General features: G+C 46.4%; 4 protein-coding genes across 15 annotated transcripts in view; 1 reads left to right on the top strand and 3 right to left on the bottom strand.

The window, feature by feature from the left end:
• IWS1 (interacts with SUPT6H, CTD assembly factor 1) overlaps nucleotides 1-1,906 on the top strand; it is a 28,097-nt gene extending 26,191 nt beyond the window's left edge. Inside the window, exon 14 of one of the 4 annotated variants that reach the window (XM_032697337.1) lies at nucleotides 1,491-1,906. In XM_032697337.1, coding sequence (XP_032553228.1) covers nucleotides 1,491-1,625 — 135 coding nt within the window. In that variant the 3' untranslated portion in view covers nucleotides 1,626-1,906. The remainder of the gene's footprint in view (nucleotides 1-1,490) is intronic. The other 3 variants (XM_032697334.1, XM_032697338.1, XM_032697335.1) reach the window with 3 other exon arrangements.
• Nucleotides 15-10,696, bottom strand: LOC116791414 (coagulation factor IX-like). 4 transcript variants are annotated; one of them, XM_032697343.1, is made up of 9 exons: nucleotides 9,024-10,696; nucleotides 8,339-8,456; nucleotides 6,575-6,735; nucleotides 5,671-5,695; nucleotides 5,426-5,539; nucleotides 4,438-4,569; nucleotides 3,176-3,789; nucleotides 1,617-1,734; nucleotides 15-782 (listed from the first exon to the last, which is right to left on the bottom strand). In XM_032697343.1, the coding sequence occupies exons 2-9, from the start codon at nucleotides 8,427-8,429 to the stop codon at nucleotides 205-207; spliced, it is 1,833 nt and encodes a 610-aa protein (XP_032553234.1). In that variant the 5' UTR covers nucleotides 8,430-8,456; nucleotides 9,024-10,696; the 3' UTR covers nucleotides 15-204. The 4 variants fall into 4 exon arrangements, with proteins under 4 accessions (XP_032553234.1, XP_032553232.1, XP_032553233.1 ...); XM_032697341.1 differs by lacking the exon at nucleotides 9,024-10,696 and adding an exon at nucleotides 8,853-9,017; XM_032697342.1 differs by lacking the exon at nucleotides 9,024-10,696 and adding an exon at nucleotides 8,899-9,017.
• Nucleotides 10,697-10,825: 129 nt separating this feature from the next.
• On the bottom strand, nucleotides 10,826-19,189 carry PROC (protein C, inactivator of coagulation factors Va and VIIIa). Its single transcript, XM_032697344.1, has 9 exons — nucleotides 19,074-19,189; nucleotides 18,675-18,758; nucleotides 18,153-18,313; nucleotides 17,163-17,187; nucleotides 16,511-16,621; nucleotides 15,697-15,837; nucleotides 15,230-15,339; nucleotides 14,193-14,310; nucleotides 10,826-11,485 (listed from the first exon to the last, which is right to left on the bottom strand). The coding sequence occupies exons 2-9, from the start codon at nucleotides 18,739-18,741 to the stop codon at nucleotides 10,920-10,922; spliced, it is 1,299 nt and encodes a 432-aa protein (XP_032553235.1). The 5' UTR covers nucleotides 18,742-18,758; nucleotides 19,074-19,189; the 3' UTR covers nucleotides 10,826-10,919.
• A 2,187-nt stretch (nucleotides 19,190-21,376) lies between these two features.
• DGKD (diacylglycerol kinase delta) overlaps nucleotides 21,377-27,799 on the bottom strand; it is a 60,386-nt gene continuing 53,963 nt past the window's right edge. For 3 of the 6 annotated variants that reach the window (XM_032697326.1, XM_032697328.1, XM_032697330.1), the window contains one exon: nucleotides 22,760-26,868. In XM_032697326.1, coding sequence (XP_032553217.1) covers nucleotides 26,779-26,868 — 90 coding nt within the window. In that variant the 3' untranslated portion in view covers nucleotides 22,760-26,778. Of the gene's footprint in view, nucleotides 22,217-22,759; nucleotides 26,869-27,799 lie in introns of those variants that run through there. The other 3 variants (XR_004358737.1, XR_004358738.1, XM_032697327.1) reach the window with 3 other exon arrangements.

Below are 27,799 nucleotides of genomic sequence, written 5' to 3'. Positions count from 1 at the left end.
TGTTTTCTCCTCTGTTACTTGCAAATTGTTCTTTATTATACACAAGTATTTTACTTAGCAATACTCGAATAAGCAATTTAACCCTCTCAAAATTTCCTTGAGGGTAAGGAGCTTGATTTTTACACCATTAAGGACAAGAACAGGCCCCGTGTTGTAGACTGAAACACTGTAATAGTAGAATTATTCCTGCTCCTATAGCTGGCATTAAGAAAAGTTAATGGAAAAGTTTTCTGAATCTGCTACGCTTTCAACCACCTCTTTAATCCAGGGGATGTAGTTGGCTACTCTGGTGTACACCCCGTATTTCCCCTGTTGGGCACAGCCCTCGCCCCAGCTGACGATGCCCAGGAGGAACCAGGTGTTGCGGTGGGAGGCGATGAAGGGGCCCCCACTGTCCCCCTTGCAGGCGTCGGTGGCCGCGGTGCCGTGCCCCGCGCAGAGCATGTTGTCGGTGACCAGCCTGTCCATGGCCCGCTGGCAGCGCTCCAGGCTCACCAGGGGCAGCCGCACCTTCATGAGGAAGCGCAGGGGGGAGCCGCGGGCGTGGGTGGCTCCCCAGCCGCTCACCACCCCCAGCCGCCCCTCCTCGGAGAGCAGCGCGGCCAGGCCGGGGCTGGGCAGGCAGATGGGGATCGCGTACTCGTTGAAAACGACGGCACTGCTCAAGTAGAGCAGCGCGATGTCACCGTTGTAGTCGTTGGAATCGTAGTGTGGGTGCGTCCAGCTCCGTTCCACAGCGATCTTCTGCTCCTTGAACTCCCTCTGGTATTTGTCGAAGTCTCCTGCAGCCAGGACAAGTTAAAACGTTAAGCAAACTGTAAACAGCCTCTGGGGTATCGTCACTGGGAAACAGGAAGGACGGGGAACTAACGCTTTGATATTTTGTCCTGAGAAGGCACATCCCAAACCAAATGCTGCATGTAACAAGGACAGCTGTGATCCTGCAAACCAAACTTTCCAGGTGTCCTTTAGGCGGAGTTGGGGCCTGGATGATGAGATATTAACGGAGATGATTTCCCGTAAACACTGCCAGTCTTTTTCAGTGAGCAGAGCTGTGTCTAAACTTCCATGGGACAGTGTTTCCCCTCTCAGGGACATGACATCAGCATTAAGCTGCAGCTGGGACTAAGGCTGAAGAATTGTTTCCTGTCGGTTCCCCAGTGCTGTTTGCTCCTCCTGCACATCCCTCTTCGGGAGGGTCCCTGTGGCACAAGGTTGTGTTTGTTGCAGCATTCCTGCTGCAGGGGGCCAATTCCTGTGGCTGTAACAGGGGAGAGGGGCTTTGTGCTCCCGGGCAGTTACAGGCAACAAGGAAGAAGCAGCACAGCAGGTAATTAAGGCTGATTAAGAACCAAAATGGCCTTGAGAGCAGACAGTCACCTACAGGAACCCTTCTTCCTCCTGAGAGGTCACTCTGCTCAGGCTCTGTGCACAGTGAGTTTACCAAAATGGATGACAGAAGAAGACAGATCTCTGCCTTGTTTCCCCAGGTTCTCCATGAAAACAAAAGGGACCAGCTGAGCCCTTTGGCACCTCTGTGCTGCCAAGGAGCTGAAGTGGTCCCTAAATGCGGGTGGGGCTGGCTGTGCTGTGCCTGCCCCTGCCCCCGTGCTCACCCACAGTGACGTGGTGGGGGCTCACAAGGTCCAGGCAGTGCGCGGCCGTGACCACCCAGCGGCTGCTCAGGAGGCTCCCGCCGCAGAACCCCACGCCCCGGCTGTCCCGGATCAGCACCTGCGGGAAGGGAGAGGCAGAACCGCGGCTGGGCCGGGGGTGTGCACACACTGCGGGCTCTGACCCACGTAAGGAACACACCCGGCAGGAGCACCGGCCCACCAAGCAAAGGGCAGTGAAAACAGTAATAAAATCACTGCACTGCTGGGACGAGGGAGCAGAGTATTTAATGAACTAAGCTCGACAAGCTCAGGCAGACTTACAGCTGCAGTGGCTGATGTTCTTCTGAAGGAACAAGTATGACTGTGATTTATTTTTCATGTGGCGTCAAATGTTTTGGGAGGGGTGGAGAACAGAGACACAAGGTGCAGTTTATTAGTAATCAGGTAATAAAATTTGTAATGATCTACACAGTAGCAAATGGAGAGGTTAAAACATGGTGCTCAGTGTTTGATGTCTGTCTTGTCTGTTCACAATTATAAACTCCATCAATGCCTCAGCATCTCCTCAACTATTAATTCTGTGTACTGTTGATGCTTTTAATTCTGTTCAGTAGTGCTAGAAATAAACATTGAAAAGTAGCAAAGAACACTTATCAGAAAATGCTGTCTTATGAAGACCTAGAATGCAAAGGGTTTACAAAAACCTTTAAAAATTATATTGATAGATAGATACACTTTAAATTCAACATTAAATTACAAATTTTTTGATGTAATGACAATTTAAAACCACCTTGGTGGTAACACTTCATTTCCAGAAGGAACTCTATAAGGTTGGACAACAAACAACATTCTCAAAGAACCCAAAATCAGTCTACTGATCCAAAGGGAAGCAGCTGCTGATGGAAACCCATAAAAGTGGCTAATAGTGACATTTCAGCTTGCCAAAGTGCACAATGCATGGTCCACCCAGGTTCAGACTATGATTTTTCCACCTATAAATACCTTCTGATGTGGAATTGGGAAATCTACTTGTGTGCCAGCAGTAAATTGACTGAGGGTAATGTGAAGGGTTTGAGATCAGAATTTCTCTACAAACAGTAACAGGACATTGACCAAAGAGAGACAATATAGTGAAAATTAGTAACAAATAAGGACACACACACAAAAGCCCCAAATCTACTGAATCTCACCTGGCCACAGAATCTGCCTCAGGAAAACTATTACCAGCCTTCCACAGGGAGGCAGAAGCTCAGCTTTTCCCTGAGGACACGCAGACACAACCTGAATAACAGCCCAGGAGATCTGACTGGATTAAGATAGAAGGTATTACATTCTAATCCAAAAGCATACATATGTAGGACGGGAAGAATCAAAGGCATCTAAGGTCTGTATCATCAAAAAGCCCTGCTGAAGGCTGAGAAATACACGTGGTTCCATTGCTCTCGACCTGAAAAAACTTTATAATGGCTTGATGAACTCTGCTCCTGAAGGACCCAATAAAGTTAAAGCAAGAAAGCACTTAGGTGTGGTGTTTGGCCAGACTGGAAGTAAAGTATTACCTGCCAGGGGCAATGTCCACGATGACACAGCATTCCTCCTGTTATCCTGGGGTCCCAGTGCTCCAAAGTAGAGCTGATGTTTGCCTGGGTGGGCTGAGGCACGTCCAGACCGTCTCCCCTGTCCCTGCTCTGATGCAGCCCTTCAGCCCCCGTTCTGTTCCTGCCAGTGCCCTCCCCTCGTTGGTTTTGCCCTGTGGTGTTTCCCCCTGTTCCTTCCTGCCTGGCAGCAGGTGCTGTGCTCTTGTTCTGCCATGCAGGGCCCTGGCTTGGCTCAGCCAGGCCTCTCCCAGTTCCCTCCACTGCCTTGTGGCTCTCAGGGCCATCCAGCTCCTCCCCCAGGGGCTTCTGGGACACAGAGCCCACCACTGTCTTCTGCCAGTTGGAAGCATCTCCTGCCATCTCCGTTTGTCCAGCGTGCCCGAAGGCATCCTTTATGGTCTCCTTTTCCCCAACATCACTGTGTTCCAGCTCTGTCTGCCCAGCTGTGCCCTCTGTGCTGCTGTTCAGCTCAGGCACATCCCTGTGCTCCCACTGGCTCCTCAGGAGGCTTTTCGGCCCCCGCCGCTGTTCCTCCAGGGCCTGCCTGGCTTTGATCAAGCCACAGGGAAACGGTGCTGGAAGAAGGAATGACAGAAACCAAGATCTGAGATTAGGGTGTGTTGGTGATTAGGTGTGTGCGAACTCAAACACAAAGCAACACTTTTCCTGTCCAAGAATGGGACTCGACCCCCCTGGAACAACTCTGACCTCGTGATGTCCAACTCCCCCCTGGTCCCCCCTTGGCTGAGTGTGCAGAACTCATTACCCAGAAATGGGCCTGTGGCTGTGTCTCTTCTGAGCCATCAGCCAGGAGCAGCCTGCCCAGGGCTCTCTTCAGGAAAGAATACTGACCCAGCCCTCCCCTTCTGCCTAACACCACATTTCAAAGCCCCCTGTCCTGTCCTCTCCCCTCCCACCCCTGCACTTCAGCCTCATGACTCAGTTTAGCTGATCTAAGCCTGTGCTAGAACAGGCCCACTCCAAACTGTCCTGCCTGCTCCTTGACCCAGTATGTGCTCAAAGGGGCACTAGACTACAGACACCAGACAGAGAGGAACCTTAACATTTAAAATAAACATTACAAATAAGACAGATCTTTTCATACAGTAAGTGCAAGCTGCGGTAGCCACAGCATGTGCAGCTCTTCGCATCCAGTGGAGGGAAAGTCAGTGCCTGAAACCCTCCTCTTTTTCCTGAGGTGGCCCCAGCAGCCCGTGCTTTACCTGCCTGCACGCAGCTCCTCCCGTCCTCGTGCAGGGTGTAATCCCTGGCGCAGGAACACTCCACCTGGAGGGCGCTGCTGTCCCTGCAGTACTGCCAGCACCCGCCGTTCTTGTACCAGCACTCCAACCTCTCTGCCGGGGAAACACCCGCAGTTACAGCACCCAGCTCCTGGAGCTACTAGTGCATGAGGCAAAGTAGGAAAACATCTGCTGGAAGCGCTCAGGGGAACAGAAGGAACCACCCCCCTTACAGTTCCAGACATGCACACTGGTGTGCAGCAAACCAGACCTCATGTTTGGTTTGTTCTGTTCTGACCATTCTCCCATTTGCCAGCTTTGCCCTGAGGCCACAGCTGGGCCTTTCTGTCTGTGGAGCAGGGGCAAGAAGAGGCCTGGAAGAGCAAACACTTCTAAATGCATCAGTTTTTGATCCATCTGCACATCTTGTCTTTTATATCATGACAGGTTTAAAGCACTGGGCATTGGGGGGGTGGGGGTCTGACCTTGCCTGAAACTGACTGAGATTTTTATTCATTGTTAAATTAAAAACAGTCATGTTTAACTGCTTCACTGTACAAAGAAAAGGTCAACAAAAGCAGTTGGAGGAAAAAAATTTAGTTTCCACAGTTTGGCTTTTGCTGTTATTTCATGCCTCAGTTTGCAAACTGGGTAGAGCATTTCAGAGGATGAAAAATCTGGTAAGAGAAGGCAGTTTTTATCCTTCCTTTTTCGTCACTCATATATTACAACATAAATATAGCACACTTTTCCCCTTTCAATGAGCTTTGGCTAATTTGTTTGATTGACTCAGTAAAAGAGAAGAGCCTCACCATGAACAATCTCCAGTGCAGGCATCTATGGCAGGAGTCACTAGAGTTGTTATCCCTCCAAAGTGATGAAAAGGGGCCTTTCTTGGGAGCAGACAGGAGATGGCCACATGCCATTCTTCCTTCACAATGAATGCCAACATGTCTATTCCTGCACTCACCTATTTCACAGTTGTGTCCTCTGAATTCTGGGGGGCAGATGCAAAAGTAATTGTAATGTCTTATTTTGCAGACTCCACCATTGTTACAGGGATTTGTACTACATGGATTTAAACCTAAGGAGAAGAAACAAGGCACAGTGTAACTCCAGGAATTAAGAGAAGCCTGGCTTTCAATTGCCACATAGTTCTTTGTACCCAGGAGGGACACAAGAAATACATTTTTTAAAAATTCCTTTTTTACCTACCTTTGTAATTGAACCAAAACTCCATCTGCAAGAGGAAATCACAGATGAAGAGAATAGGCAACAAATGGTCATACTGATTACTGAAGACATAGTTTAGAAAGCTGTCTTATTAGGGTCCATGTAAACTGACATTTTCATTAGAGCCATAAACACAATCTCACAACAGTATCTCCTGATCACCACCGTGCCATTTACTTCTGTTTGCACCATGGACCAGTCACAGAGTGCATAAACTGGGCTGTACTGGAATCAAAATGAACCTGAAAGCTCAGATCCTTAAACGCTCCAGCCACTGAAAGGTCTGTGGCACCAGCTCAGGAGTTTCAAGTGACACCATCACCACACCCCCCCTCCCCAAAAGGTGTCACTGTAAGGCCTCAGCATCAGCTGCTTTGCTCTGAAGAGCCATTTCTACTGTGCTGCTTTACCTGCTACAGAGACATTCCTGGCACCTTGGGCTGGATCCAGGAGAGACCAGGCACCTGTTGAACTCTGCAGCTCCAACTCCTGCCTCAGCACAAGGCCCCAGAAGGCCCCAGCCCTGCTTCCAGCCAGATGCTGTTGGCCCTGGGAATGAGGCACTCCTCCCCTGGATTTGGAGGGTCTGGACAAGCAAGTGACCTCTTAAAATGTCCCAGTCACATTGCTGGATTGATGTTCTCAGAAATGGGTTTTAGATACTTCCAAGGATTTGTGTTTAACATTTACACAACAAACTGAGCACTCACAAAGTGAAGTCTCACAGGTGCCCTGGTGTGGTGACCCTCCCTGAATCACCCTGAAGTGACCCAAGCTGCAGAATCCATAGACACACACCTCCAGAGCCACACTGGGTGACCTGGGCAGGATTACTTGGACCTCACCATTGACTTTCCTCTGTTTCTCCTAAAATCAAGTTTCTCACCGTTTTCTCCTGCGAATGGAAGATCTCCTTGGCCTCCTCAAATGAACACTTTTCCTCATTGCATTCTCTCTCCAAGTTCCCTGGACGAATCTCTTCTAGGAAGTGGTTGGCACGTTTCTGGACTCGCAGCACCTCGTGGGCTTTGTCTTTTCTCACAAACACTAGAAGACCAAAACTGAACAGTTGGTGCTGAAGGCAACACAGCGGCATTGCCACAGTCACAGTCAGACAGGCTTTCAGTGGGAAAAACAATATAAATGAGGGAGTGGGAATCTACACAAACAGCCCAAAGGAAAATAAAATTAGTCTGTGTTTCAGCAAAACGTATCAGTAGTCTGAGCCTGCTTTCAGTGAGTCAAAAGAGCCACTACTGAGACTTGCAGGTTAGTGCAGAAATTTTTTATTCCACAAGACTCTTGAGTATTGCTGCTTCTTCTCTGGAGGCTGGTTAGATTTTTCTGCTTAACCATCCTGATTCACAACAATTATTGGCTTGATATTTGGTTATGGAGTCATAGAGTTCTCCAGGTTCTACTGTGGCCACAATAGAACAGACACCAATCCTTCATTAAGAGAAATATCAGTGTCAGTTTTGTGCTTATATTTAGCTCATCTCAACTTTGCTTCACTAAGGTATTTGCCCTCCTCCTGTGATGCCTTAAGCTGTTACTGCCAATAAATTAAGGGAGGAATGGCCAAAAGAAGGACTGTGTCAGTAATGTCCTCCCCACACACCCCCTCTGCTCCACAGCACGTCTTTGCCAAGGCACCTCTATCTGCAGCAGTGTGCCAGGGTTTTTCCACCCACACCCCTTGTGGGTGCACTGATCCCAGAAGTGCAGCCCCATGGCCAAAGCCCACCTGGCAGATGGAAAGGCTGCTGCTCCAAGTGTCATGAGACAAAAGCTCACTCTGTAATCCCAAAAAAGCCTATGGAAATCCACACAGCACTGCTTTTCCCAGCTAGGGATTAGTGCCCTGGACAAGTCAAACCTTCTGGCAAAGAACCCAGTTTTGGAGATGGACTGTGAAAACACAGATCTATTTGCAGTTGCAGGATCAGTATTTACAGCAATGACTGAAATTCTAGAATGATATTATATTGGTTCATTTCCAGGCAATTAGTAACAGCCCACAAAAACTCAGTGGAGAAAAGCTTTGCACAGATCCTGTTGTCTGGTAATGGAGAACATTTCCTTCACTTGCATCAGCAGAATTTCCCTTCAGCACCTCTTGTGTTCTGGGTCATCTTAAAGGATTTACCTCCGTTAAGTGGGTGTCCCACAGAGCCTTTGCAGATACTCTGCTCTGCTCTTCCTCCTCTGCAAGGACAGCCACGATGATTCCTGAGATCCTGCACACTCTGGTGCCTGTCCCACAGCTCTCTGAAGCCATTTCCAAACCTTGTGTAGTAGTTGTACAATCAACACGAGGTCCAAGAACACATGTTGAAAGTGCCTCATTTTAGATTTCCAAATTGGAAACCTCTACCATGCAAAACCAATTCAGATCTCAGGTTCCATGTCACAGGGAGAATACTTTTCAACAGGAGAGTGGGCTAAACAGAAATCTAAGAAAGGTTGATTTCACTTGCAAATATGTATATGAATTAATTTCTTTCTATTAATTTGTTTCTTGTGCATTTCAGGAAGTGTTCCTTCAACCCACAGGACTTGGTGTTCAGAACAGGAACGTAGTTTCTGTTTAAATGCCAACATTGCCACAAAAAGACAATTTAATTAAAAAAGTAAAAGAAATACCTACCTTCATATGAAAACAGGCAGCTGCTGTCAATGAAGCACATCAGCAGGAGAAATCTCCCAAGTGAGGAGCTGCTCTCCATGTTAGTGAGCATCCAGAACACTGACCTCCTGATTTCTTTCTGAGGGAAAACAATAATAAAATTAGTATGTTGCCACAAAACCAGCCTGCAAAAAAGATGAAAAAGTAGAAGCAAGAGGATAAGAAGAGACAAAGAAAGCAAATTCTACCCAGTTCATTTTGACCTCCTGTCCTCTGTTTCCCCAAGCCAGGCTGATGCTGCACACCCCAACAGGCAGGAGCTGAGCTGTGGGGCAGGGGCTGATCCAAAGCCCATGGAAGCCATGGAAAAGCCATGGGGAGCATGGGAACACATGGCCCAAATGGAGCAGAGGCCACTCCCAGCCCAGTCTTACTGAAGCCGAGGTGGGAGCACAACCAGCCCCTGTGCAGCTGCTGATGCTTTGCTCAGGGAAGACCCTGCACAGACCCCAAGGAGGAACCAAGCACCACATACCAGCAGTCACAGGTACAGCACAGAAGTTTGCATTTCTTCTTATTACCTTCCCAGGCTAAAGGATTTACCAGGTTTCAACAGCATGTCCCTCTCTGCTACCTGCAGCATTTTTTCAAAAACACAGGATCCAGAATGAGTTCAATTTACACAGAACCATGCAATTATACTCACTTTTTTCTTAATTTTTTTTTAGGGGAAGACAGGAAAGAGATTTGGCTGTACACCAGGAACAGCCATGAGGTCAAGAGGTTGATCATTAACTAGTCACAAATATTGACAGAGGAGAGAGAACCTGGATTCTATGAGACACATTAGAAATTCAAAATTGGAAGAAAAGTGTGTGTTTCCACACACATACACATGTGCATTAAAAAGAGAATTTAGCCTTTTAAATAATCCTCCAATACTAAAAGCCACTGCTTTGCAATAAATTTCTTCAGGAAAATGTGGAACTTTTAAGAGCAGATTTCTGACACTGTCACCTTACAGTAGGCAAGGCCAACTAATCTGGAAAACACACCAGCTACTCTGTAAACATGTGCTGAAATATTGCAGAGCTGGGAGTGTGCAGGAGGATTCACTGCAGCCACCAGCAGGCAAATGTTGCCCTGTCACAGCACCAGCACTGCCACCCCCCACCCTTCTTTGAACACAACCATGTTTCAACTCAGGGTTACAGGTTACCTGTTCCTGGTGCAGGCCTGCTGAGAAGGGTGCTGTTCAAAGCATTCTTATTTAATGTTCCTCCATCCTTAAGTCCTGTTCCAAAGGAAAAGGGGGAGGAGAAAAGAGAGCCAGAGCCAGGGAGCACAGCTCCTACCCTGACTGCTCCTTCAGTAATGACTCAACATCAGCACCTGGGTAACAAGCACCAAGGCAGCTCCTGAGTCAACAAGTCCACAAATGTAAAAGGTATTAAACCTCTTTGCTGACACCACATTAAATTTCTTACAAACTAACACAATTCCTGGTACCTGAGGTTTTTTTCGTTTAAGTCTCATCACAAGAGCAGACAGAAGTTCTTCACTGACCCAAACCCCTCGAGACACTGGAAACACACACTGGAAACACACATCACTAGGGCAGAAAGAGTTCTGCTTTTTTTTTTTTTCTACAAGATTAATTCTATTTAACAAGTGCTAAGATTAGAAACAAGTATAAACTGTGATATTAAACTTCACCTGGACCATTGCTACTTCCTGTGAACTTACTGGTGCTCTGTATCATTTACTCATGTACACACAGACAGAGATGCAAACACACACCATTTATCAGTAAGCATTAGCAATGTTCACACAGCCTGCAGCTGACTGCAGTCACCAGAACAGCAATGAACAGAAGCATTTGCTTACCTTGCTAATTAGAAAACTGTTATAGACCCCAGGATAAATAGAGCCTGCAATAGCTTGGAATTAAACCTCTCTTCTTTTTTTTGAATAATACTATACAGTTCCCATTCTCTTTTCAGGAAGTTTGGGGGGGGGGTAAAATCAGACATCAAGTGTGCAAAGAATAGAAAATACAGAGAAGTTCTAGTCACCTGCTGAATCAACAATCTGTGAGCACTGGAGTAGGATGTGAGGGACTGGAAGCAGTAATGATGTTACAAAAACTTCACTGTGTTGCAAGAAAAATTATACAAATACAGAGCAAACCAAAACAGTTACTGTGGGTACAGCTGAAATGACAGAACTGCATCTCGATGGTGACTTGCAAAAACAGTTTTCTCTGTCCCCTCCTGCCCCCCACCCCAACCAATTCAGACATTTTACACCTCAAAGATGGAGTTGTCTGACCATGGATCACCTTATTTTCTACAATACTGTACAGCATCTCAGCTAACAGGGTTCTTTTTTCTTGCCTGTAAGGCTTAAATAGGGCCATGCCACAGATAAACAACACAACCTGCAACAAACCAATGTAAACAAGAAAAAAAAGGAGAGAAAAAAATAAGTCCCAAGGAAAACAGCACACGAGGTTAACATATACTCAATATTTAATACTGAAGGTCTGACATTACACTGCATACTGTCACCAGCACAACATTCCAGACTCTCGGGGTCAGAATCAACCCTTCAAAGGAGCTGACACATCTATGTGGTGCTGGATCCACTCCAGGTACTGACTAACTTTGGTGTAGACTCCATATTTCTCCCTTCTCCCACAGCCTTGGCCCCAGCTCACCAGTCCTACCAAAAACCAAGTATCCTTATACTTGGTGGACATGGGGCCCCCGCTGTCCCCCAGGCAGGCATCCTTCCTGTCTCCCAAGCTCCCTGCACACAGCATGTTGTCGGAGACAGGAGAGGCCATGGCGTGGGCGCACTCGTTGCGGGGCACAATGGGGATCTCGATGTAGCGCAGGGAGGTGGGGTAGCTGACGTTCACGTCGCTCGTGCTGCCCCAGCCCGTCACCACCATCTGCTGCCCGCTCCTGGTGAGCTCCTGCTCGGCCAGGTTGCGGGTGGGGAGGCAGATGGGGAGCGCGTACTTGTAGAACATGGCGTGCTCGGCCAGGTGCAGCATGGCTATGTCGTTATCCAGCGTCTCCTTGGTGTAATTTTCGTGGATCACCCGCTTATCGACCCGAATGATTTGCTCGTCGACATCACGGCGACGGAAAAGGAATTTACCTGGAAGAGCAAACAAGAAGACAGATGCTGCCGAACTTTCCTTCCCCTTGAACACCAAAGCATCTGGAATATGCTGTACTCCTATGGGTTCACTTCCCTTGTAATACAGACATTTGCTCATTTCATGTCACAGGTTGACAGTGTTTTTAACAGATGGACTAACCTGTAAACTTTCCCTATTTACTGAAATCATGAATACCCACAGTAGTAAATGAACTGGTGCCCTAGAGCTCTGGTCATCAGCTGAGAAACCAAAATGCCCTGCTGTGTTCACATTTCAGTACACTTGTGCAATATGAGAGACCTCCTTCAGGAGGAAAACAACCTTTTTGGAACCAGCATTAAAAGCTGGAAGAGCAAGCACATGCAAAGCAGGACATTCATGACAGGACATGAGCTTTATGCTGCCTGAACGAAACCTTATAAACAAAGGTAACTGACTGGTAAGGTTATTCCTTTCTGAAATCTTACATCTGTATTTTAACGAATTTTTGATTTCTTAAGACTTCTGGGTTGCTATTTGTGCTACATGAGCACAGCCACTTCAGGGGCCAAGCAGTCAATGGAACAGTAAGCAGGAAACTGTGTTGAGAAGGGCCAGAAAGGCAAGAAGTCCTTTGTGATACACTGGGATAGGAAAGGCAGAGACAGGTCTTTCTTGTAGCCTGTCAGTGAGGTCTAAGAGTCAGTGTCTCCAAGTGTAGGGACTTATGAGCCACAGTAGCTACAGAAACATATTCTCAAAAGACTCCTTAAGTCCAGCTTTGGATCTTGGACTTCCAGAGCAATTATTTCAGAGTCTCTCCTCTTGCTCCTCTGCAGACATCCAATGGAAAATTCATACCTGGCCAGAGCAGGTGGCTGAAACTGCTCTAACGTGTTGTATTAAGTAGTTCCAGAACCTGAAGGACTTCCCAGTATTAAGCCAACAACCACAAATCAGTGTTTTTCTCCTATCACAACCTGTCTTCCTTGAGTGTCCTTGAAGCACTCTCCAGGACTGTGGCTGGGGGATGGCAGGGAAGAGGCAGGGCTTTATTCCTGCCTTCACAGGTGCAAACCCTGCTTTAGGCCTCAGAAATAACTGTGGACTCAAATGCTCCTCTAAGGAAGGCAGTGTGGATGAGCAGGAACACACGTGCTGCAGGGCTCACTCCTCTTGTGCATCACAACTCTCTGTCCATGGCCACACACTGGATTCTTCCTCTGTGAATAAGGAAGGTCTTTTGGGCAAGTATGAGAGCAAGAGAAAGCCAAGCCCCACTGATAACCATCCTTACACTATAAATTGCTCTGTATACTTGCCCCAAATTCAGCTGTGAGACATCTCTCAAGTTTCATTTGAACAGAACAAAATCTTCTCAAACCAGGGTTCTCAAGTGCTGACATTTCTTCACCCACTGAAAATCACATTTTATTTGGACTCTCCTGACAGATCCCACCCCTTCTTTCTTTGCTGCAGACACATCTCAGGGCATGGTTAATCCCAGCTGAAAGCTTGTCAGACTGCACAGATCTCTCTCAAGACCTGCAGTATGAGGCCAGGGTGGAACAATGTTAAGTGCAGCCTCAATACTTGCCCCAGTTACCATCTCCCCACTGAGCTATTCCCTCCCAAGTTACACTCAAAGCTACATCCAACAAAGCAGAGCACTCCAACACCACATCTGACAGTTGCTTTAATGAGGTTCCTTAGTGAAGCTCTTCTTGGGCTTCACTAAAATTAATGGAAAACACTTAAAAAGGAAGAAAATGACATAACTTATGCACATTTCCAAACTATCACATACAGTTCTATTTGGATGTCTCCCTGTGAAAAGGTGAATATTCTGGCACTGAGAGGACCCAAGGCTACATCACATACTTTTCTATTCATCCTGTATGTTGGAAGTACACAAACACATCAATCTGTGTGTGCCTTACTGCCTCTGTTCTCAAACCCCTGCACATCCACAGCATGTATGGAACATGCACACAGACTGTGTATTTTCCAGGAGAGGTACACAGACAATATATTGGCAGGACTTTCAACAAATACTGGGAATATCCTATCATTTCACTGATGGAGAAAGCAAGCAGCTGAGCTGTTATGCCTCAGCACCAATGGTACATAGAAAACACTGATCCAAAAAAACCCATATTACTTATTAGTGTGAATGGAACACTAATTATTTCTGTCTGTTAATTCAGGAGCAGCACTGCTACTTGACATAGTGACATTTTCTCATGCTCCAGAGCAGCAGTGCAAGTAAAGGCAGTGTTGTCATTCCACAGCACCTCTCCTCCTTCTGCAATGAAATTCTCTTAAGTAACAGTGTTTAAATGCATGAAAAGGCAGGAAGACATCCTGTGACATTCTCCTCCTGGGATCAAGACTTTTTTTTCAGTATTGGGATGACCTTGAATATTTTCAGCACCAGAAAAACACAAGGAGAAGAGACCAAGTCTTTCTACTTTACAGACCAGCAGCAGTGCTCAGAAGACACCAGCTCACTTCCACAGTAAGGCTGACAGTGGCTCAAAGGAAATTAGATTTTTACTAAGCTTTGTTTTAAGCTAAGATGCATATTTAAATACTGCCTAGACAGTCCATTCCTACAACCAAGGACTTTTGCCTTCAGAACCTGCTATCTTTTCCCTGAAATGATAAATATTTTGAATGAAACAGTCATATTTAAAAAACACAGGGATAGATGATTTTCCATACCAAGTCTTACTTTGAGCTCCTTTGGTGTGTCAAGGCAGTGTGCTGCTGTTAGGACCCAAGCTGGATGGATGAGAACACCCCCACACAGAAACTTCCCACTTGTACTTTGCAGCATAACCTGAAACCAAACAAGAGAGGTGTGAGGTGTGACAATGCCTGGAGAGTGGCTCACCAAACACTGTGCACAACCTTCTTTGTGGCTGCCAAACACCCCAATGCATCAAGCACCAAAGCAGGGCACATGCACTGAAGCCAAAGCTCCACAGTGGGACAAAAGCCCTATGAATAAAGTCTCTGTGGAACACCTACAAACAAGTTTTGAATGCTCTTCCTGAATGAGGGCTGGCTTCAGCCAAATCAGCATGGGGTGCTGCTAGGCACTGCAAAGAAGCACTTTGCACTCAAAGCTTTGAAACACAGAGCACAAATGAGGGGATTATTCTTGTGTCCCACACCAGACACAGTGCATCATCTCAGACTGCAGCTCTCATGCTATAGTGTAAAAGGGCCTTTCAAAGAGAACCACACCCTGATTATTTGCATTCATTAGTTCCATGATAAGCTCTATGAAGTCTCCCCTTTCTCTGTGATATCCCAACCTGCCATGGCATATTTTGCTGATTAAATCTGTTAACTTGAAGGTATGACAGACAAGGCTCATAAAAAAGGGTGAGAAAGTACCCTCCCACTCCCACCATGAGGCTGTTACAGGAGCTGGAGCACACATCCCATCACACAGCATGAGTTTCCCAGGATGGAGCAACAGAGTTGGTGAGTGTCATCACCATCCTCTCTCACAATAGAGTTAGCAAGGTAAGGTAAAAAACTTGGCAACAGTGACAAGGTCAAGAGTCCAAACAGATACTAAACCATTTTATCCTGCTACTCCAATTTTGTGGTTGCTTTTGAAAAAACTAAGGAAATTTTAGCTTCACGTGACACCACCAGTAATGTAGGAACCTTTCTGGATTAGCCAGGCAGGCAGAGCTTTTGGTGAGAGCCTAAACTACTTGTGGAGAAGAACTCTTTTCTCCTACCTGCCAAGGGCTGTCTCCCCTTCTTGCAGCTGTTCCCTCAATGAGCCGAATATTGAGGTTTGCTTTGGCTTCAGTGGCGTCCACCTTCACTCTCCCACAGGGGAACTCCACTGTGCAGATGCAGAGAAGTTCACTAGCAAAGCCCAGATCACCCAACACAAAACCACTTTCTAGAGCATTCCCTCTGTGTCTCTAACCTAGGCAATACTGGTCAGAGGCTTCGTGGAAGTCCCTCAGTGCTTGGCAAGGAGGTGGTCTCCTGGTTCCCCTCTATGTCTCCATGAGGCAAACACAGATTAAGGGCCATAAAGCAGGTATGGAGCTGAGAAATGCAGGTAGAGCTACTCTGCACGGAATAGGTGTTTTGAAAATGAGCAGAAAGTGCACTGCTGACAATTCTGCCCTAAAACTCTCTTACTTAGTCTGAATAATCCTCTGTCAAACGTGGATCACAAACATCCTCTTACCAACAGGCTTGCACGTGATGTGGTCGTTCATGAGCTGATACCCCGATGCACAGCTGCACGAGCGGCCCTGGCTGGCAGGGTCATCCCTACAGAAATGGTCACATCCCCCGTTATCCACGGAACAGTTGGTGTACTTGACCTCTGAGGGAAAAAGGAACAGCAAGAGAGATGTGAGAAGTCTGAAAGTCAGAGTCACAGGGAGGTAATGTGGCAAAGTGGGCAACAGCTGTCAATGATTTGGGATGACAGTTGTGGGCTTTCACAGCACCTGGGCCCTGAGACAGCAAACAACCTCAGTCCAGAATCAGGCAGTGGGGAGATGGAGGAAACAGATTACTGTCAGAGCAAGTAGACTGGAGAACAGAAAATTCCCTGTCGCTACATGCAAGCACACAATGCAAAGTGTTTATGATACAGGACATACAGTGCTCATCCCTAGCTATGCTGTCCAGCTTTTGTTCAAGGAAGAAACTGTCACAGTAATGACAATAAATACATTGTATTTAAAACCACCACCACCATCCCTGGGTTGACAGTTCTAAAGTAACTGAAATCCCTGCTTTACAGAGTTATTTTCGGTACTTGTTCAAAATTTAGATATCTCAGATCTCCGAACTTCTCCTATGGCAACACAAAGTTAATTTTGCTTTAGATAAGCACAAATAAACCTCCTACCACAATCATGAAGCAAGAGAGAAATCACATTAGTAAAGAAAGTGAGTAAGCTGTGCAATGACTGAAGTGTTGACCCCTACTGCACAGAAACCTCTGTCACAAAGGATGTTATTTTATAGTGGATTAAATGCAGCATTACCATAATTGCAGAAAAACCCCTCCCAGCCTTTGTTACAGATGCAGGAAAATTTTCCAATATTGTCCTTGCAGATGCCATTGGAACAAGGCTGGGGCACACACTGATCTCCATCTGAAATAGAGGTAGGAAAATCCATTCCTTGAATCATACAGAGCTCACAGATCAAACATCAACACGAACAGGCCCTCCCCAGATTCCCAAACATCACCCATGTGATGGGTGTTAAGTTTCTGGCACTTAAAGGTGACACCTCCATGGCACTCGCCCAGAGACAGGGCATCGCTCTGGGTTCTCACCTACAGCTGCAGAGAGAGTGGGGTGGGCAGAAGGGGAGGAAAGGGCAAAGCCTGAGGCAGACAGGGCAGTGGCAGGTGACTGCAGGGGTGGGGCTCCTCTTTGGCCCACATCAGACAGGGTTAGAGCACCAAAGCACTTTTCACCAACTCCTTAGCTCTGGGGAGATGACTGATGACAGCTACAGGTGCACAGTGTTTCAGGAAGGCTGCTTGTGTGATAGAAGGGGAAAACATTCTTTGCACACCCCATATAGGAGAAAATCTGAATCAGTATGTGACGTATGGCAGGAGGAAGGCTGAGTACCAGTTACTCTTGAGGAAGCACAGAGAAGTGATTAGGAAAGTCTTTTACTTACCTACATACTTGCTCCAAAAATTGAGCTGTGGAGAAACAGAATTTATATTATGGTGAGAAAACCAATTTTAACAAGTGAGGGATTTAAAGTGTATCATGGCCTTGGCCAACAGAGAACAGCACCAGAGAACAGTCAACAGCATCAGTCTCATTCTACTTGACAGTGTAGTGACTGGCACTACAAACCAAGAAAACTGGCCAAATGACCCTGTACTGCTTGTACTCAGCATAAATCCCCCCTGTCCTGCTTGCAGACCTACCAACACCAAAGCCCCTCAATATCCCCCCACTGCTTCTCTGTTTTCTTGTCACTTACTGCCAGGTGAGGCATCCAAGTTCACTTGTGCCCAGTCAGACAAAAACATGGGCATTCCAAAGACAGATCCGTCTCCATTCTGGGGTTTGAGGGACAACAAAGACTGGCTCATCCTATGCTGTGAGCTGCTTTGCTCAACATAGTAACAAAGAATCCAAGCTGACAGAACAAGTGTGGAAAAGGGGCAGGAGTCAGTGATGCTGACAATAAAGGTAGCATCCAATTGAAAATATGAGTTTGGACAAAAAGAGAGAACCTAGTGATGAGAGAAATGTGTTGCCATGCCCAACTGGGACACTGGGGAGATACAATGAAAGGCAGCCAGGGCTGGTGAATGGACAACAGAGGGCAAAGACTGGAAGGACCTGGAAAAACTCAGTGGCAGCAAGAATAGCCAGCAGGGTCAAGCAAGGACTGGAATTATCTGGCTGGGCCCTAAACCTCACCATTGGGTCAGGTGGGACATGCACGAGCAGCCAAGTTTTATGGCCCATACGGGTGGTAACACGACAATCACTGTAACAGAATGACATTCAAACCCTGCCAACGTGTTAGGAATCAGGAGAGATCCATTTTTAGTGCTGACAGCATGATCTTCTATGCCCTGGATTGCAATATTTTAAGAAAATAATTGACTGGGTAACTCCCACACTCATCCTTAAAAAAACAACTTACTGTTGATTCCTTGGTTTCAAATATCTCACTGGCCTCCTCGAAGTCACAGCGCTCTTCAATGCACTCCCGCTCCACAGAGCCCGGCTTGAGCTCCTCCAGGAAAGAGTTCGCCCGCTTCTGGATCCTCAGGACCTGGTTTGCATCCTCAGTGCTGTAAAATACTGGAAGCAGAGAAAAGAGCTGGCTGAAAACTAGTAGTGGTGCTTCCCAAAGGACACTTAGCAGAACACCAGCCCCTCTCCAGCACAGCAAGAGGGGCTGCCCTGGACAGCAGAGTCTGTCTGTCTGTGCTGCAGAAGCTCCAGCTCCTGCCCTGTGCTACTCTTGACAGCTCAGGAGCTCAGGAGGGCTGTGACCAGGCAGCTGTCATGGCCCAGCACTGCCTGTCAGCTCTGCTGGAGGAATTCAAACCCCCTAATAATGGAAATGATTCCAGCCGCTCCATCTGACTGACAGAGGAGCAGAAAATGCACGTGCAGCGACTGGGGAAGGGTGAAGGGTCTCTCTAAAATGAAAACTTACTTGAGGTGCCGCAGACCCAAGCAGAGCAGGCAGCCAGCAGCAGCCCGAGGGCGAGGTGCTTCCACATCCTGCAGCAGGAGTCACCTGAGGAGAAGGCAGGTGTGAAGAGGAGCACATTGCCAAGGGACAGCAAGAGCCTGCAGACAGTTCCTACCCAGCCAGCCCAGCCAGCTCCTTCACTGGCCTGTCACAGGCCTGACTCGATGACTCTGGAGCGGCCATTCTGAGTCCCTCCACACCTGTTTGCTCATCCCCTCTAACCCATCAGCAGCTCTCCCAGAACACTTTATGTCTGCCCTAACACTCTCCCCTTGCCACTGGACATTTTTGACAAGCTGCTCCATTAAAGCAAGCTGTCCTTGGAAATCCTGAAGGATGCAATACTTTTGAAGCACTTACTGCTTTGTTCAGTGGGAATCAGGGTGATCTATTCTTCCGCCATGAGCTCTGCTGGAACTTAGTTAATCCATAACTTCAGATATTTACTCTTTGAAGTGACATGAAGTTAAACAAACAGTGCTCAGGGGGAGCTTGACAAACGACCTGTACACAGGGGAAAAGTGAAATAACTGAGGTACCCGCTCTGCCTTCTGAAAATCTGGGGTTTTTTTCTTTAGATTCTCTGGCAAGCAGAAATTCTTATATTTAGTTTGTAAGCATAACCACCCAGTGCTAAGGTCTCTTGAGAGATCCTACCATCTTCTCACAGCATGCAATCATCCAAAAGAGACACATATTGCAATTTTTAAGAGTCCTCCCACTTTACTTTCTCACCCAAGGTTCCCCCCCCAAAACAGCCAAGGGAACTAATCCCCCTGACAGCCACGAGCAGGTACCAGAAGCTTGTACCAGCATGCCACATCTTTTGGTGTACTGGGTTAGCTCTCATCAGCACAAAGTATTCTACTGAATTCTGAATATTAAATATTTAGAGAAAAACCCCAGTCCTTTTCAGAAGTTTTCTTGCATTGGAGGTGGGGGAAACCAGTATGCCCCCCTTCTCTGAGAACAGTGTGTACAGCAGCACCTCTGCAAGCTGGGTAGAAGTCATGGAATTACTGAGGTTGGAAAAGACCTCTGAGTCCAACCTGTGACCAATCACCACCTCATCACCCAGACCAGAGCACTGAGTGTCACATCCAGCCACTCCACCACCTCCCTGGGCAGCTCTTTCCAGTGTCTAATCACTCTTTCTGTGAAGAAATTCTTCCTAATGTTGAGGACAGGGCATTTTCATGCAAATTACCTGTGCAGGCAGGAGTCCTCAGGGATCCTCTGTCAGAGAAAGTGCCACTGGGGTCCAGTGAAAGGTGGGCCCCCCCACCCTGGGATCTCAGCTCACATCCCCTGACACTGTTCAGGAGAGCACTGAGTGCTTACAAAACTTTTTTTTTTTTTTTTTCATTTCACCTCACAAACTTGACCATGGACTTTCTTGAAAACAAGCTCTCTTTAAACGAAGGGTTCACCATTCAGCCACTGGGGACTTGAGCTAAAATAAAGACTGTGGCATCTGAAATCCCAGCTGGGGAAGGTGTGTGCACTGCCAGCTCTGCTGGTATGTCCTTCATCCTCAGTTCAGCCATTCCACAAGAAAACTTCCACTGACATTAATGGCAACAGATTTTTGTGGCAATTAAAGTCTACGCAACATACCTGAATACAGGAAACACAGGTAGGACCATATATTGCATTTTATTCATATATGTAGCTGACTTTGCCATTTGCTACCACACAGGTTGCACGGGTTTTAATACACTTCTGTCTCTAAGACTTGGTATAGGTTGGAAATTTAGGACACGCACATCAACTGCCAATCTAGAAGATTCAAATCTGTGTGTCAGTCTCCTAAAAATTTCTTGGGTTTTTTTAAACTCCTATACTGATACTCAGAAAGAATTTACTTCTTCATCAGTCCTTGTGTTTTGAGGGCTTTATTTTCCTGTTTTCCCATTTCTCCTGCCACTGTAATGCAGAAATGTGTATTTTAAAAGCCTGCACTTGGGCTATCAGATGATCTTATGACTCCTGGTGCAGGGGATTGAAGAAAAGATACTCTAGGGTACCTCAAGATCTGCCCAGTTTTGCATGCCAGGGAATCATTTCAATCTAAACAATTACAGTGCTGGGCTCTCTGCTTTCTAGTTCACCTTCATTAAAAAAAAGGGATTTTTCTAAGGAGGGCTAGAAAAGGGTAAAGAGGAGAAAGAGGAAACTTCACAAGTGGATGGCAAGACAGAGGCTCCATATAATTTAAATTAACACTGTGGAGAGTTGTGATTCACAGTTGTTACAAACAGCTCTACCAAGGTCTCCCTCTCATCCTGGGTCCTGATTTCTTGCAAGACCTGCAGAAACCCAGTGTTCTGTGAGCCATCATCTCTCCCCATGAACCACCGGAAATGAAACAGTGCAGCCCATGAGTGCAAACCAACCTGCTCCTGGAGAAGGACCAGAAGGCTTAGGCCACCCCTTCCCTGCTCCCAGGAGGAAAAGCCATAGGCCACAAATGACCTTGTATTTTACCATGAAGGTCACTTGGTCACTGGAACTCTTCAAACAGAAGTTGCTCAAGAACTGCCATAAATCTTTTAGCTGTTATAGCATGAAATGTAACTTCACACAGTCTCAGAACCTTCTCAGAATTAAACATCTCGAGCTCCTCCAGGCCCAGCTGGGAGGTGCACAGTTATTCATCCCAACCACAGAGCTGCCAAACAAGAAATTTACCTTATGACTCTGCAGCTGCTTTACAGGTGAGAAGTGGCAGGGCTGCTTCTGAACCTGTTAGTTTGCAGAGCTGCCCATTTGGCTGGAGCAGACCTCCTTCTCAAGACACTTTACACTCTATTAAAAAACCCAAATACATAAACCCTCCCTACCCAACACCACCTAGGACAAGGGAAACAGCAGAAGAATAAGAATACTTTGTGTTTTTAAAACTCATTGGCACTTCAAGATCTTCACAGCACACCTCTCTTCCCATCCACTCCCACCTCCTGAGATCCATGTGGTAGTTAAATCAAACCAAAACAATGGCAGCCCTGAGCAGGTCTGACATCTCAGCAATGAGACACTGAGTGGGGCAATGTGTTTTTTGCTATTGGCTTCTGCCACATACTTATAAAAAAAGTCCAAAACAAATTACCTGTATCAGAGAAGTAAGAGTATCTTCTGCCTCTGCTGTTGCTTTCTTTGCATGTTTTCTGCAGTGCCACCTAAAGAAGAGCCTTACACTCAGGTCTGATATGATTTTTCTTTTCTCCTCATTCCTGCTCTAGGTAACATCGTAATGATCAATTTTACCATTTTCATCTTGCAAGAGTATGTAACATTAGTATGATTTCTCATGTTCCTGTCACATAAAGTCTCTCTCCACACTTCCGTTTAACTATCAAGTACAAAGGTGTTTTTCACATAGAAAATATTCACGACCATTATAACTTACTTTCCATCTACTTTGCAACAGTACTGTGGGACTCTACAACCAGTTTAAATTAGTCTGCTGAAGTTTCCTGTCAGCATCTCATGAACACACCAATCTGTATGGACAGAAGAGAAAGTTTATCACAATCAGCTCTACGGACTGCTCACCCAAACACCTCCAAATTCTATCAAGTTTACAGGTGTCCTTTTATGGCATTGAGTTTCTACAGTCCATGAGAAAATTCCCTTCTCCCACATTTTTGTAAATGCACCTTCACTCATTTCAGTCACTGTATACATTGCCTGCAGTACGTGGAGTGCTCCCCTCTCACCCTGGCACAGCACCCATGGGAGCTCTGCAAACACGTGAGGTAACAACACACACCCTGCTGTGTTCCCGGCAGGGTCTGCCCCTCGAGCTGGGGGTTTGTAGGCAGCAGAGCTATGAGCAGGATGAGCACCAGTAGAAACACCACATTTAAAACATCTTTTGTTCACTGCAAGATGTAGCTAATGAAAATAAACTACCTGATGTCTTCTACTCCAATTAAACCAGCACAAAAAGCTGCTACGAAACTAATCTACAACACTCCCATTTACTAATTCACTCCTCTCTAAGGAACAGCTCTGAACTTCTGAGGCAAGTCAGATAAAGCCACTTGATCACAGCACAGTTTTTTATTAGCTGGTTCCCACCAGACGGGCACAGCAGCCCTCTCACAACAAAATCAGTAACAGAGAATCCTTACTGGAAGCTCAGAAACATGTTTACTTTATATACAAGAAAAACTTATTTACAACAATCAACAGTAAACTATGTACAAAAAAAAAATACAAGAGACATTGCCATGGTAGTCACTGTATAAATTAACATAATAAATAGGAGGGAAGCAGGTCCCATTCTTAAGGCACAAAACCTTCTTCCCAAGACTGTACAGGGATTCACTTGCTTCCCTATGCTTTTGACAGGATCACAGGAATGGCGGGGAGACCCCTGAGGAACAACAGTCGGTGGACAATGATATGGACATGCAGTCACTGCTAACAGCTGTAGAAAAGCATCATTTTTCATCCTTTCCTTTTTTTTTTTCTTTTTACAGTACACACATCTTAAGATACAAAATATTTCTTGTAAACAGTCTTTATAAATCAGGTCGCTAGTATGCACATTTTTAAATAACACTAAAACAACGAACGAAGCTCCATTCGGTTTGGGTGCAGAAACATTCCCAGGACTGGCACTGAAGGCCTTGGCAGAGCTGGAAGCCCCCAGGCTCCTGTGCAGCCCAGCCAGGCAGCACCTCTGTACAGCTCCCTCTGCTGCAGAGTAGGGGGCAGGAAGATCCCCCCCGAGCCAAAACAGACAGGTTGGATCAGCCCCCGGGAAGGGAGCCCAGAGCAGGGCACCGCTGGCAGCTGCTTCACGGGCCAAGTGTCCCTTGAGTCCCCACTGCATGCAACCCCACCTAACCCCAACGGCATTCCCCAGAATCTGCCATCAAATATCCAGGACCGTGCCAGAGCGTGAGAGAACAGACTGAAACCTCCTCCTAGAAGGAACCCTATGCCTGGCTCATTGCAGCCACTGCCAAGGGGAGGGATGAGGAACAGAAGGTGCCACATGGATCTCCCGGGAGTTGCGTTTTTTAAGAGACTAAACACTGTGTGATATGTGCAGTCCTAGCTTCTCTCAAGCTGGTGTTTACCTGAGACTGCTGGACAGTCTCTTTTTTGGCAAAGCAGCAGATTTTAATAATTGTCTTTCCCGAGTTTCTCTCCCACAAAAAAATTATCAGATGCCAGAAGAGGAACTCGGAACAATGTACCCAGGAGCTCAGCTCCCTACTCTGCAGATGGCTCTCACTGATGTTCAACACAAATTGCCTTCATCTATTCACAAAATCTCTGCAACAGAAATCTGCATTATTCCCAGTGAGACACACAGAGCTATGGCCCTTTTGTTAGATCTATACTTTAACAAATATTCAAAGGCACTCAGGTTAAATGTGGATCCCATTTTCTAGCTCTTAAAAGAAGGTAGAACTCCCTCCCTGCCTCTGATAAGCAACAGACAGGAATATACTGGCTCTCAACCCTTTGAAAAACGTGCATGCACACAAAAAGGATCTGAAGGCATTGACACAAAGATCATAAAAGCAAAAGAAATGAAGATGGGTCTGTGCAGGCATCATCACTCAGAGCAGATGGCTAATATTGACAGATATGGCACGAATTAAGGAACATGCCTGAACGTAAAAACTCTTTGGATTCCTCTGTTGCTCTGGGCAGGAAGAGTAGAGAGAAGCTGTTTCTATGGAGGCAATAATTTAATCCCTCAGGGACTATGCAAGCAAGGCAAGTGCATATTGTTTATGCATCTTTAACCACGAGGTTGCCTGAGGAAAGTTCAGAGCAAGAACAGCTCCTTCACCACAAAGAGGAACAAACACAGATCTCACCTCTCCTCCAGAGTTCCCACCTGCCTCACTCCCCTGCTGCACTCTCCTGGGAAGGCACACGGATGTCCCAGCCAGGCCCATTCCTGGGACTGTCAGCAGGGAGGATGGCTGCAGCCTGCAGCTCTCCTTAGGGGAGGCTTCTCACTGGCATCCACACACTGCTCTGGGCATCACCAAGCAAGTGGAAAAATACAGTATGTCTGCAATTCTTATCGATCTGATACCTCAGGAATTCATTATAGTGAGGGGGGTCTGTACTGAGAAATAAAAACACAGCTATGGAAGCAATTGCCAATGTATAGGTAGGAAAAACAAACTCAGGGCAAAGCTGGACGTATTCCTTGCTCAGTCCCCACAGTATTTATACCAGAAATGTTCCTACCTGGATCAAGCACATTAGACTTCTTTTACCTTCTCATGAGCAAAACCTGTCACTCACCAGGCTGACTGGTTAGAACAAGACAGGGAGAGCTGGAATAATCCTTGGTGAAATACTAGAGAATCCAATGGAGTTTGCCCAGAATGAAATCAGCCCAGAACCTTTATAAGCTGTCAAGTCTTTACATAAGCTAACTTGACTGCTTATTGTTAGACCAGAGAGGTGATATCAATTTGATAAAAATCCTTACAAAGAAGAATGATGTCCTCAGGTAATGATCTTTTTTACCACTGTGTGTGTGGCCTATTCTGCCTGCAGCCACAATCAGACAGGTGCCACTCTGTAATAACAAAAAAATAAAACACACACAAACTGACAGAGCAGTTAAAAATTTCTGCTGTCTCCCAACTTCTACAGCACTGGCTGTTCTCGAATTTCCTTTGCAGTGATAAACATGGTGATATAGCTATCCATGCTCGTCTTGGGCTTTAACAGTCACTGAGCTGGGGCCAGGCACCTTGAAACTCTGAGTCAGAGGCAAGAATTTTTCCATGCTACACTGTTGATGGAACCAAAGGCAATTTATCAACATACTTCTGTTTTCATTAAGATGCTCATGTCCTCAGTAACAATCCTCCTTCTCTCAGTGCTCTGATGTTTGAGAAGACATGGTATCTCTCTCAGGGGTACTGAGCCATCCTAATCTTTTGGTATCATCTTGGAGTGAAGGAGCAAGGCAGCAAGAGAGACAAGCAAGGTGGAAAAGCCATTAAGATCAAGACAGGTGAAAAGATGCAAGTATTAGACATAAATCACATATTTTGTGACAGAAATAGTTTTCTGCACTGCAAGCTGAAGCAAAGAAACAGCTCTCTTGTTTGTGGCCACAGAAGTGGCACTAAATGGGCAGGCTGTTGCCCATCATTCTGCTCCCTCCACCAAGATAGAGCAAATTGTCCTATATCTCACTTCATTACGCTACACTTCCTGTGCCACCCAAACATCTCATTAGCTTTCCTCTCCCTTTTATCTGGCCTCCTGAAGATGAATTCAGAAGAGGGAATGTCAGAGCTGATCTCCTGCAACCTTCTGGCTCTCCAGAATTTCGTCTTTTCTTACTACCAGAATTTCTGAACAATTGTTTGTGATGCCTGAACACCTGACGATGTACCATTGCCCCTGGCTGGGACAGGAGAGCCAGGCCCAGTGGGAGGCCCGGCCAGCTGGTGAACCACATGCATTGTTTGTTGCAAAGGCATAAGTGAGTGAGAATCACTGATATTCACTGGAGGAGGTCTGTACTGGCTTTGAATTTTGGATGCAAACTGCATGCAACTACAGGTGTATTAAAAAGGGAGCAGTAAGACAAAAGGACAAGCTTTGTCCCACGTATATACGCTAAATACAGGTGTGGCACAGGGATGAGAGGGAAAGTTTTGGGTCTGAAGAGACTGTCAGATGCTCCTGAACTAAGACTGGCCAATATATCTTTTGCCCTGAATTATTCTACTGTGATGAAGTTATCCAGTAAAGGTAGCTGTGTTGCAATTCTCAGGAGTCTTGCACTGTCACTGGAACCAGAACTTCCCACGTCAGAGGACATGGCTCTTCAAGCAGCGAGCGCGTTCCCTCCGGGAGGCTCTGCCGACTGCAGAGCAGGTGCCTCTCCACTGGATGCAGCCGTACCCCACAGGAAAAAGTAGCACCATGCTTGGTTGATATGAGCTCTGAACAGCTCCAACTTGGCTGCTCAGTAGAGACAGTTGTGAGCACATCTGCTCGGTGAGGTGACTGCTGTGCAGTTAGCGGGAATGGTAGACACAGGCTGTGAAAACAGAGGCTAAGCCTCGCTGGCAGAAGTGCTCCGGCTCAGCTCCTTGATCCCGTGCAGGATCCTCTTCATGTGACCCACTTTGGTCACACCCAGGTCCTGGAAGAAAAGAGAAAACCTTACCTTCAGAGAAAGGCATGGGGGAACTCCAGGTGGCCAAGCAATGGTTACAAACTAGTCAGCCAGTTACAAAGAGAGGAGAAAACCAACCAGAAAGATAACAAACCTGAGGGTTATATACAGCACCTCCAACCACATGTCAAAAAGCTACTAAGGAATGCAGAGCAGGCACAGAGAAGTGTTGAGAAACAACTGTTAGCCAGAAACACAAATTGCTTTGGCTGTCAAAGACCGAGAGAACAGAAAGAGCACACAGATCAAGGACCTAAGCTAGCAGCCAAAACATGCAGGAACAACCAACCAGTCACATCAAATAACTGGTTACCATGCAACAAAACCCAGGCTGCAGCTGGATGGCATGTGGGGGGATCAGCTACACAGGTCACAGCAAACCTCCCAATGGGAACACAGTCAAAATCACACATGAGATCCAAGGAGCATTCGACAAATGCCACAAACCACTTCATAAGTGTTTTCCTGCTCTATGCAAGTGACCACAATGATGACCTAAGTCTCTTGCACATACAGAGCACTTTCAAGTTCTCTCCGTAGAGACAGCGTCTCCTGGTGAGGAGATGAAAAATTGTGCAATGTGATTGCTAAGCACTATTAAAAAAGATTCTCTCTGTCTATGAGCCTCATCAAAGGGCACAATCACTTTTTCTGGTAACAAAGAAGTGTGATGATCTATTTGTCCAGTCACTGCACAGTAAGAACCAAATTCTGCCAATCACAGCATGTTCTGCAAAGATGGGACAGTAGCTGAGAAGTTGAAAAGTTCCATCATTAAAATCAGAGACTCTCAAGAACACTACCTGCAATCTGCACGCTGGACTGTATCACATCTCTAGAAGACTGCGGCAGAACTGGACAGCTGGTCCCTCAACTACCTCTTCTACCTCCCTACTAT

This window comes from Chiroxiphia lanceolata, chromosome 10, assembly GCF_009829145.1.
Source record: "Chiroxiphia lanceolata isolate bChiLan1 chromosome 10, bChiLan1.pri, whole genome shotgun sequence".
Taxonomy (NCBI): Eukaryota; Metazoa; Chordata; class Aves; order Passeriformes; family Pipridae; genus Chiroxiphia; species Chiroxiphia lanceolata.
Note: the sequence above shows the minus strand (reverse complement) of the source record. Positions and strands in the feature narration are given on the sequence as shown.